This window comes from Sciurus carolinensis, chromosome 1, assembly GCF_902686445.1.
Source record: "Sciurus carolinensis chromosome 1, mSciCar1.2, whole genome shotgun sequence".
NCBI lineage: Eukaryota > Metazoa > Chordata > Mammalia > Rodentia > Sciuridae > Sciurus > Sciurus carolinensis.
In genome coordinates, this window is record NC_062213.1 from 178,276,423 (window position 1) to 178,287,518 (window position 11,096).

Genomic DNA, 11,096 nt, shown 5'->3' on the forward strand with positions numbered 1-11,096 from the left:
TTTAATTTGGGGGTCACATTAGAATTCCTCGGTGGAAGGTCAATAGCCTTGTGTGGCGACCTATATGCCAGGCTGAAGTTGAATGAATGAAGACCATTTTAGGAACAAAGAGCAGTAGAACCAAGATAGAGGGCCAGGCCAGGTGACAACAGGGTCCCCTTCACCTGAGCACCCCTCCTCCCAACATCCTGGCCAGGGGTATGAAGACGGTGGGGCAGAGCGTGCTCATGGTCCTTGTAGAGCTGCAGATGGAGCCCGGGGCGTCATGGTGAGCAGAGAGCCAGCAGCCCTGGTTCTGGCCCCAGCTCAGCTGGTTTCACGCTGTGGTCTGGGACTCACTGCTGTCCATGCCTCTAGGCCTCAGTCCTCTGTGTGCCGGCATGTAACCCTGCCTTCCCCTGTCTTGTTTTCTGAACCCTGCAGAAGGCCGAGTCCCGAAGTCCAACCTGCTCGCCTGGCCCTGCTCGTCCTCCCTCCTCCCGACCCTTCTCTGCCCCCCATGACTTCCACGGCCACATCCCGGCCCGGACAGAGGAGAACATCTTCAGCCACCTGCCTCTGCACTCCCAGCACCTTCCCCGTGCCCCGTGCCCCTTGATTCCCATTGGTGGGATCCAGATGGTACAAGCCCGGCCTGGGGCCCACCCCACCCTGCTGCCAGGGCCTTCCACAGCCTGGGTCAGCGGCTTCTCAGGGGGTGGCAGCGACCTGACAGGGGCCCGAGAGGCCCAGGAGCGAGGCCGCTGGAGTCCCACTGGAACCTCATCAGCCTCCGTGTCCCCTGTGGCTAAGGTCTCCAAGTTCACACTCTCCTCGGAGCTGGAGGGCAGGGACTACCCCAAGGAGGGGGAGAGGACAGGCAGAGGCCCGGGCAGACCTCCTGACTGGGAGCCCCATGGGGCCAAGGTGCCTGTGGAACCCACAGCCACACACAGCCCCTGCACCCCACGGCCACCCCAGGGCCAACAGGTGGCACAGTCCTGGAGCCCCCACTTGGAGTCACCATGCACGCTGGCCAACCCTGAAGCCTCGGCCGCCCCACCACTGGACCGCAGCAGCTCTATGGGCTGCCTGGCTGAGGTCTCTGCTCGCTTTCCAGCCCGGAGGAGGAACCTCTCTGGGGAACCCAGGACCCGGCAGGGCTCCCCCAAGCCCTCAGGTAGTGGGGAGCCCAGGGCATCGCCACCCCAGCCCAAGGACAGGGCCCCCCCAAGCTCTTAGCCTCTCTCCGTCCGACTGCTTCAGCATCTGGCTTCCGGTGTTCCGCAACAGACGTCTGCAGCCAACTTCCTCGAGTCATCTTGCTCCCATGGGCCCCCGTCCCATCTGTCCATCTGTCCACACAGCTTCTGCTCGGCTCCCATCTGTTATATCTTCCCACGTATGCAGTTACCTGTGCCTTTTTCTATACCTTTTGTTGCTTGAAAAGAAAACAAATCACACACATACATAAAAACAAACCCACAAGGAGCCTGAGGCTGTGGATAGTTTGTGCTTTTTAGGAAAGGCTGCAGGAGGGGCCTTTCCTGCCACCTCTGCAGTCAGCAGCCACCGCCTCCGAGGACAGCAAGAGGTAGCCGTTGGCCGAGGGAAAAGGGATGCACTGAGGGCACAGAACAAAAGAAACTTTTAAAAACATATAATTAAATGTAGACGCAAGCAGTCCCATGTACAGAAGTTAGGGTTCCTTTTATTGCTGCTTTATCCCCCCTCCCCTGCCCCAGCTAGTGGCCACTCCTTTCTGCCAGCGAAGGGCCAGCAGCCTGAGGCAGAGGGACACGAACGCAGGCAGGACCCTGAGAAATCATCTTCTCCTTTTTCCTTTTACTCTTTGCAAGAAAAAGAGGGGGAAAAGATAACTTTAACTAGAATTTCAACTCAAAATAGTAGAAGCAGGTGGAAGGTAAGAGCTGGTTGGTTCCCCCAGGGGTCCCGGATACCTGGGTATCGTGGACCTTTTACATGTGGGCAAACCATGTTACAGCTCCTCCCTTCAGTACCCACCATCCCCCCCCCAGTCCCTAGGCTGGGAAAGGAGCCCTACTGTCCCGTCCCTGGCTCTGGCACACCTGACTTCTGCCTTGCTCTCCTGGCCCTGGCCATCGGCTGCCCCACTAGGATCAGAACTACCCACAGGCTGAGAGGTTGAAGCCAAGCCTAGGGACTATCCATAGCTTGGGGTTTGCATTCTGTTCACCTCAGTCCCTGGAGTACAGGGGCCTTACTTCCTTCGTGGCTGGGCTTTTCCAGGGCTCCGCACTGTGAACCTACAGGGCTCTTGGTCCCTTGTAGCAGGACCGGTTTCTCCATCCCCTCCCCACACGGTCAGGCCTCCACTACCCGAGGAAACACCCCAAACTGTGACTAGTGGGAACTGCCCAGGCCTACTTTTTGGCTTAAATCTCTTTTAAGACAACCAAAAAAAAAAATCTATAAATCTAGAAAGAGAAGATGGTGCTTGGCATACCCACCCACCTCCTCCTAGTCTCTTCTCCCAACCTAGAAGATTTGTGAACTGTCCCACATCCTTTTTCTCTATTACCTGGGACAAAAACAAAAATAAACAAAACCCCCTGCATTTTAAGAAAAATAATGTGACCAGAAATTTAAATCCCAAGTTAAAATATGGAACAGCCTCTAGCATGTTTCGCCCATGATTAAATGGAAAAGCGAGTGCCCCTCGGGACTGCTGTTTAAGGTTCCCAGTTCCACCCGGGACAGGACAACTCCCCCCACCCCCTCTTTCCAGAAATGATTAACATTCTACAAGAGGGAAAAGCACAAGGACCATGCTTGTGTCCCACCCCGATTAGGTGCTGGTGCCATCTTACATGGGGCAGGGACCTGTCTGGCCAGTTCCCAGACCTCAGCCAGGCTGCAGATGGAGGGCTCAGCCTTGGGCTTGGCCATCCTTCTCTCCCTCCAGTCCAGGGCCTTTCCCTGCTGGGCCCCTGCAGGATGGACAAACCAGCCACAGGCCCAGCCTCCACCGGAACACCCGCTCATTCTCCCTTGCCTTGCTCCAAGCTAAGTCGAAAGGGGCAGGGCCTCTGGCAGGTCTACTGTGCTCCCAAGTGCTGGGGAACTGGGAAGCCCCTGGCTGCTTAACTCAGGCTAGGGCTCCTGCCCACATTAGGAGAAACCAGCAAGCCCACCTGGACCATACTGACCCTCTTTGGACCTGTAGCAAGTGGGTTAGAGCCTGGGTCCTGGTCACAGAACCCTGGTCTCTGTCATGGGCTCTCCTCATGCTATTCAGCCTGAACCCCTAAGACAGCCTTCACAGATCAGAGGCTTCAAGAGCTGAGCCCCAGAAGCTGGATACAGGGCAAGAGCTTCCTGTCCTCGACCGCTGGTCTCGCTCCTGACCTTGGGGGTAGCCACACCCCTCTACCCTTCTATACACCCCAAGCTCTCCCAGGCATTGTCCCCTCTGTACTTAATAGCCCATCCACCAAGCTCCCCTTCCTGGACAGCCTAGTAATGGACAGTGTGGCCAGCAAGGGAGAGAGTCCTTGCAGTCCCCCAAAGAGATAATCGGCCAGGAGTCACGGGAAACCTAAGGGTCAGGGACAGAATACATTCATAGAACCTAGCCTAAGTGCTGCTGCCCCACAGGTGCACAGAGGAACTGAATTGATGTCACCACAAAGCTCAGCTCTAACCCTTTCTGCCAGACCCTGGGCCCCACTGTCCTGGGCACTGGTCCTCCAACCCAAATGCACAACACCCTGCTTTGGGAAAATCCTCTCTCCATCCATGGCCCCTCTGGGCCTCCGCCCTCTGCCAGCCCCTGCCTATGATGCTGCTGGGGGCAGGCAGGCTGATGTGGTGCAAACACCTGGGCTGGCTCTGCCGAAATGCCATTTCTTGGGACAGACTAGCTCTGGTCCTTGGGTGTTGGCCATGGGGGAAGAACCAACTTGCTGAGGTTTCCAGTCAAACCTTGCCTTCTGCTGGGGGGGTCCCAATCCACTTCCCCCCACCCAGGCCTACCCTCCAGGATGCCCTTCAAACCTTGGCAATAGCAGTCATTCTGGGTACCAACTCCTTCTTCTCCAAGGGCAGGCCTGCTCTCTCCTATCCCTGCCCGTAGCTTATACTCTGGTCCCAGTCACTGAGACCCTCCAAGGGCCTGACAGCAACAAGCTGCCCACTCTCCCAGACTCAAGTTCCTCTGCCTCCCTCTGTCAGAAAAAGTCTAAAAGAATTAGCTTCCAGATTCCTCTAGACCCTGCTTACTTCCCACCCAGTCCTCTGGAACAGGGATAAGCAACAGATCCGAGCTGAATTCCTCTCCAGATCTTGCTCCACACAAGTCTTTCTCGTTGCAAAAGTCCTGGCCGAGCAGTCATCCTCGGAGACCAGTCTGCTGTGTCGCCCAGGGGGAGAAAGTTCCCGAAGACCTGTGCCGCAAACTCTGCTTCCGTGTTGTGATTCCAGTCTGCTTCCCATTAGGAAAAAAAAAAAAAAAAACGCATCGGCACTTATGATCACTTTACTAAATCTAGTGTTAAAAGAAATGAAAAGAAACAGAAAAAAAGGAAATGTGTAGGCAGATGTAAGATACATGCTCTCTGTAAGATAAATATTTGCCTTTTTTTTTCCTAAAAGGTGTATGTATTCTGTTCGTGAAATTGTCTGTAGAAAGTTTCTATGTTCTTAAATGGCAATACATTCCAAAAATCGTACTGTAGATATGTACAGTAACTGCACTGGGATGGGGTAGTTTTGCCTGTAATTTTATTTAAACTCCAGTTTCTACATTTGCATCTTGCAATGTCAGTATGGTAAATATCAGTGCAAAAGAAAAAAAAAAAAACTCAACAAAAAATCCATGCAGGTCTAAAGCACAGAGTCTGACGTACAAAAGGAAAAAAATGCTCAGTATTGATGTGTGTGACCTTTGTTGTAAATTACATCTGTACTGTGAATGAGAAGTTTTTACAAGTATAATAATTGCCTTTATTACAGCTCCGGCTGAGTGTTCAGCCGGAGGATATTTTTTAAAAAAAAATATAGCACGTTGGAATAAATTTGAAAATCCCAACATAGCCCTGTTTGCCTGGCTCATGGTCTTTTCGAGGGTTGCAGAATGTCAGAATTAGGGGGACAATCAGGGTCCCGCGTGCTCATTTACTAGGGACCAATTTGACCCAGAAGGGGAGTGACTAGGCCACAGTCACACAGCCAGTACTGTCTTAGGGCCCTCACTGCCAGACCTGGCAAGGAAGCACTGGATATATCACCCTGGGATCAGGGCCTACATCTACCTCCTGGGCCTGCCATGACAAATTACCATCAACCAGCTGCTGTCAACAGCATTTCTATGTGTCCTCCCACGATCCTAGAAGCCAGAAGTCTGAAATCAAGGTTTCTGCAGGATTGGCTCCTTCCGCGACTTGAAGGAGGCTCTGTTCCCGGCTCCTCTCCTAGCTTCTGGTGATCCAGCCACTCTTCTGGGTCTTTCCAGTTTGGGAGCTGTCACTCCTGTGTCTGTCTTGTCTGCACCTCTCTGTGTGTCTTTTCCTCTCCTCCTCTGGGCACACCAGTCATTGAATAAAGGCCTACACTAATCCAAGGTGAGCTCATCTCAAGATCCTGAATTATATCCGCAAATACCCTGTTCCAAACAAGGGCACACTCACAGATTCTGGGGATTAGGATCTGCTGCCATTCAATTGATTATAGGAGGCAACTTGAATTCCAATCCTGGCACAGCCACTTCTTGCCTGTGTGATCTTAGGCAAGCCACCTAACTGCTCTGTGCTTGTTTCCTTATCTGTAAAGTGGAGGTTAATGCTCTGTGAATGTAAGGGTGGTTGTGGGGATTAAATAGATGGTACATAGAGGGAGGCTAACAGAACCTTGAACACAATAAGCCTTCAACAAATGATTCCTGAGCCAGACTGATGCAGGATACTGGGGTCACCAGGGTGGGAAAGATGTGGGTTCCCACCTTTTGTATTTAGCAGTGATTGCTGAGGGCTGGCAAGGGCAGTCATGGATCAGTGAGCAAGACAGATAATCTACCTTCCAAGAGCTTCCCTTCTAATAGGCAACTGTCAATCACTACGTCACAGGGGCCAATGTCATACTGCAGCAGAAGAGAAGTGCTCCAGTCCAGAGGGACTCTGGGCCACCCAGAGACCCTTCCCTTAGAAAATTCCTAAGGGCCAACAAGGCAGGGGAAGCAATGAGAAGGGGCAGACAGAGGACGATAGACAATCAGAGGGGTTCTCGGGGCAAAGCACCGCCCAGAGGTTGAACGCTGAGGACCTAAGAGGGTCTGCTTGTTTGGGTAACAAGGGGTCCTTGCTGATGCAGGGAAGCCTGGCCTGGTGCCCAGAAGCCCTTTGGAGACATAGATGAGTGCCAAATAAGTGGTGGCAGCTGAAGGTGGTGGTTGAGCAGCAAGGAGATCCTGGAAGGCGACCCCTCCCTTGGGGCTGAGGCACTGGCAGGAGCTAGCTGGCAGGAGCTGGAGGGAGCCGCAGACTGGAGGATGAGGACTGGAGAGCCCCGGACGGGCAGATGCAGAGGAAAGGCTGAGAGCCAAGGCGGGCTCCCTTGGGAGGACAAGCTGACCCCCTGTTGAGAGCTGAGGGTACCAGGAGGGAAGAGGCACAGGCCACCTGGGGATTTTACTTTGTAAAATCTGGGAAAGTTTCAGGAAGAGACTTGAAGAGTGTGGGTGAACACTGAGGAGAAGAGACAGTCCACCAGGGAACAGGACAGGCACCCACGTGGCTCTGAGGGCCACAGCCACCCTCTGCCCCACTGTGTGGCTTCTTCCAGTGTCCATGCCACAGGAGGGAGAAGGACCCAGTCAGATTCATCCAGAATGTAGTTTTTGTCCATCAATGGCACAGAAGGACAGTGAGTGCTGGGGATGAGAATATTGGCAAGTGAGGAGGTGAAGTTGTGGACTGCTGAATCCCTGGGCTGGAAAGGAGTCGAACAGGTGTGGCTGAGGCAGAGGGGGCCTCAGTGCACACAGGTGTGGTCATGCAATGGGGGGGGGGGGTGTTGGATAACACAGAGGAGACAAGGCTGTGAGTTGCCTTAACCCACTATTCCAGAGTGAGACGGTAGTAGATGAAGACTGTAGAACACAGGTGTGATGGTAGAGATACAGTGAGGGAGAGGGTCACTGGAGGTGCAGAGGCCAGGCAGTGAGTGTACAAGGTGCTAAGTGGGTCACACAGGTGATGAGATCATCTCTGCTGATGGCAGGTTTAGGTGGAGATCTGGGCTGTGAGCCAAGGGTATATCAGTCAGGATAGGTTCTGTTATGCTGCAAAAACAAGCAATTCAGCCAGGCATGGTGGAATATGCCTATAATCCCAGCAGTTAAAGAGGATGAAGCAGAAGGATCACAAGTTCAAAGTTAGCCTCAGCAACTTAGGGCAGCCCTAAGCAATTTAGTGAGCCCCTATCTCAAAATAAAATATTTTTTTAAAAGTGGGGGGTGGCGGGGTTGGAGATGTGGCTCAGTGGTTAAGTGCCCCTGGGTTCAATCCCTGGTACCAAAAAAAAAAAAAAAAAAAAAAAAAAATCCAGACACCCCATGGTCAAATGCAACATATTTCCCCCCATTCATATTTTGCTGGCCAAAGCAAGTCAAATAGTCAGGCTTAATGGAAGAGAATGGGAATCTTTGAAAACAGCCTGAATGGTAATCACACAAAGTCAGGACTTCTCAGAATTAGACCAGGAGATAAGCGACATCAGTGGGGGATACGAAGGGGGTCAGGCCTGATGGTGTCAGCCTCAGAGGGCCTGGATTTATAAAGGGAGGCAAAAGAAATGATGGCCTGAAGATGGGAAGCAAAGACAGCACCCAGCATTAAAATCATGGAGCATGGAAGGACAAGGAGGTACTAATAAAGCAGGTGCCTGGGAGCATGTCCTGGGGGAGAGTCTGAGTCTCAATCCAAGCCAGTGGGATGTGGAGCCCTGAACAGCCCCGAAGAGGAAGCAGAGCACGCTCAGTGTTCAGCATTTTACCAACCCAATTTATAGTTCTTTAAATCACCCAGGGAGTCACTGTCTCCATTTGCAGAGAAGAAGACAGCAATGGTGCACAGCTAGTCGGTGGCAACAAGGGGACTAGAACTCTCCTCTGGCTCTGTGCAGTCCTTCAGGGAGCTGGTTCCTCCCTCATCCTACCACTCTGACCACAAGGGAGCAGCAGGCCTCAGACTGCCCAGCTACTACCACCCAAGGTCCAGCTGGGGCTCCTGTCCAGCAGCTGCAGGCTTGTCAGCAGTGCCATCTAGCAGACACATAGGGTCCTTGTGCCTGAGGCCACAGGTGTGGGGACTGACCAGCAGATTCCAGCACTGGAATCCAGGACTTGAGAGCATGGGAAGGGTACATGAGCTCTTTGGAAGATCATCTGCCCACCCTACTGACCAATGCCCACCTGACTTTCACATATTGTTGGCCACCAGCCCTCCCACAGTGGCTCTCCAGAGGCCACAAAACCTTTTTCCTTTGGGAGGGGCACAGGACAGGATGCACATTCCCATTTTGCAGATGAAGGGTAGAGCCCAAGATCACCCCTAGTCAGTGGTGGGGTCCTGGGCCCAGAGTGTGACCCGGAGTCTCAGGAGTGCAGTGGTGTGGTCTGCTGCTGCTGCTGAGGCCTTGACCAAGCTTTGCCCAGGTCATTCCCCAGGGTTAGGCTGCACCAACAGGACTGGGAGGCCCTGCTCTCACCCCTAGGCCCGCCCCCTGACTGGGCTCAGAACCTGGAGACCATGCTCTATCCTAGAGAACCCTGGGGACAGGTCACACAGGCAGGACCACCTCAGAAAGCCAGGCCAGCCTGAAGCAGGAGTAAATAGAGAGAAGCAGAGGAAGAGAGGGTTAGGGAGAGGGGGACCTGAGGGGCTTCAGCCTGGAGCCAGGCTGCATGGGGTCACGCTACCAGGTAAAGATTTGCATGGGTATTGCTTGGGAGACCCTGAGAGGAGGGGACTTATCACCTCATCATCTTTTACAGAGTAAGGAACCTGGGCTCAGAGAGGTGACCCTGTTTCCCCAAGGTCATCATGGTAAGCACCAAGGTCCCCACAAATGGGAAATACTTAGTATGCCCTGGAGAAAAGAGTCTGGGCCGCTTTGCTACTGAGTGGCCCTGGAATCGGGGTTTGTGCTGGAAGGGCCCAGCATCCATAGTCCCCAATCCGATCCTGGCCTCATCCATTTCAGGAAGACCCAGCTGCCATTTGCCTCCTTTTCAAATGAGAAAACTGATGTTTAGAGCTGGAAGAGCTTGGCCCAAGGCCAGGGCTGGGGTTCCTAAATCCCCGCAGAGCCACCTGTATCACCCGGCCCACCCACCTGTACCACAGGCCTGAGCTGCTGCCCATCTCCCCTGCCCAGCTCTGCCTTTTTAGGAAAAGAGCAGCCCTGGCGGCGGGCAGGCAGGCGGGCAGGCAGGCATGCTAATCCACCAGCTCCTGGAGGCTCTGGTTACCCGTGGTTTGGGGCCCCGGCAGCCCAGCTGGGAGTGCCAGCGCAGCCAATGGGTGCCGCCGCGGAGCTGCCCTGCCACAGCCATACAAGGTCTTGCTGTAGCCCGGTCCTGAGCCGGCATAGGGCAGCTCCAGTGCTGGCACCCGCCCCGCCCCTGAGCCTGCCAGCCCAGCACGTCCTCGGACTCTGCCTAATCCAGCCTGGGCGCAGACAGGGCTGTGGTACACGTGCACCAGGCCCAGGGCTCCCTAAGGTCAGAGAGGTGGCACACAGGTTAGAAGCCTAACCAGCCCTGGGGGTCCAGGCAGGGGTCAGGATGATGGACCCCAGGTCTGGACCAGGCTGTGCCATCTTTTGACAAAATTGTTCTTTTCCCATCATCCCTTTGGCCTGACTGACCACATGTCCTGCCCCCTCCGCCTTTAGGAAGGGCCTCAGCAAAGTTAGTATGTGACTCCTACACCTTCTGGGGTCTTCCATGTCCAAGCCCCAACCCATTTGATTCATCCTGGGTTTAAAACTGCATGCACCTCTCAAAATTAGAGGTGACCATTAACATGTGCATGTTGTGAGAGCCACATGTGCAGGTCCCCTTGTGGACCTGGGTGTGCCCATGGTCACTGTTGAGGATCTGAGCCTGGGAAGGTAGAAACAGGTGGGTTACCAGCCACTTTTTGGCAAAGCCTAACCCAACTGTCTCTAACTTAATACTATAAGACCTCTGGGATACATGAAGTATGAAGCCATTGAGAAGCAGGGGAACCAAGTCTGGAGAGGTTATTTACGCAAGGTCAGGATGCCAGGGGTCAGCCCCAGAGCCTGTACTCCAGGCCTCTGCAACAGCTTGATTTCCTCTTCTGTGAATTTCAGATCGTGGAAGGAAAGGGGTCTGGTTGCATTTCAGGAATGGAAGACATTGTCCAAGACAAGAGGACCCTTTGTTCCTGAGTGGGGTGGGTGCTTTCCAGATGCCTGATGCACTAACATTGTCCAGGTTATAGTCATGGCTGCCCATGTGGCCCAAGTGTGCAGCCTACTGGCTGCACTACCCTGGCCACCACTGACACCTAGGAACCCAGGTGGGAACCCTACTGTTGCAGGGAAACCACTGGGTTCAAGCATCTTTGTGCATCCTATGTGGGACAGACTGAGCTTGGGACTAATAATGAGGTATGCTACAGAGCCACCAACAGGTGAGGGAAACGTGCCGGCACAGGGGGTGGGGACCTGTCTGGCATCGGGCTCTGTTTGCTCACCCAAGAAAAGATGAGATAAATATAGACACAGGATTACTCAGACACAGCTGGGAAAACCGGCTCCCGAGCCTCGACTTCAGCCCTGGCCCTGCTTCACCTTCGCCAGCCTGCCTACCCTGTGCCAGCTGCCAGGCCTGCCCCGCCTTCTCTCAGGACTTCCCACCTGGAAGCTTTGGGACAGCCCTTCCTACCTACTCTCTCTGGAGATGGGGTGACAACCACAGCCCAGAGAGAGGAGACACTTGCACCAGAAGCACACAGCACCAGGGCTGGACTGGGCCAGAGGAGTCGCCCTTTCAGGCCCAGGCAAGACTCCAGTGCAGACTCGGTTTCCCCACCTGTGAGTGAGGACTG

At 53.9% G+C, this 11,096-nt stretch overlaps 1 protein-coding gene across 4 annotated transcripts in view; it reads left to right on the top strand.

Moving 5' to 3' along the window:
- Hivep3 (HIVEP zinc finger 3) overlaps positions 1 to 4,859 on the top strand; it is a 460,068-nt gene extending 455,209 nt beyond the window's left edge. For all 4 annotated transcript variants that reach the window (XM_047541216.1, XM_047541224.1, XM_047541232.1 and 1 more), the window contains one exon: positions 424 to 4,859. In XM_047541216.1, coding sequence (XP_047397172.1) covers positions 424 to 1,221 — 798 coding nt within the window. In that variant the 3' untranslated portion in view covers positions 1,222 to 4,859. The remainder of the gene's footprint in view (positions 1 to 423) is intronic.
- The last annotated feature ends 6,237 nt before the right edge of the window (positions 4,860 to 11,096 follow it).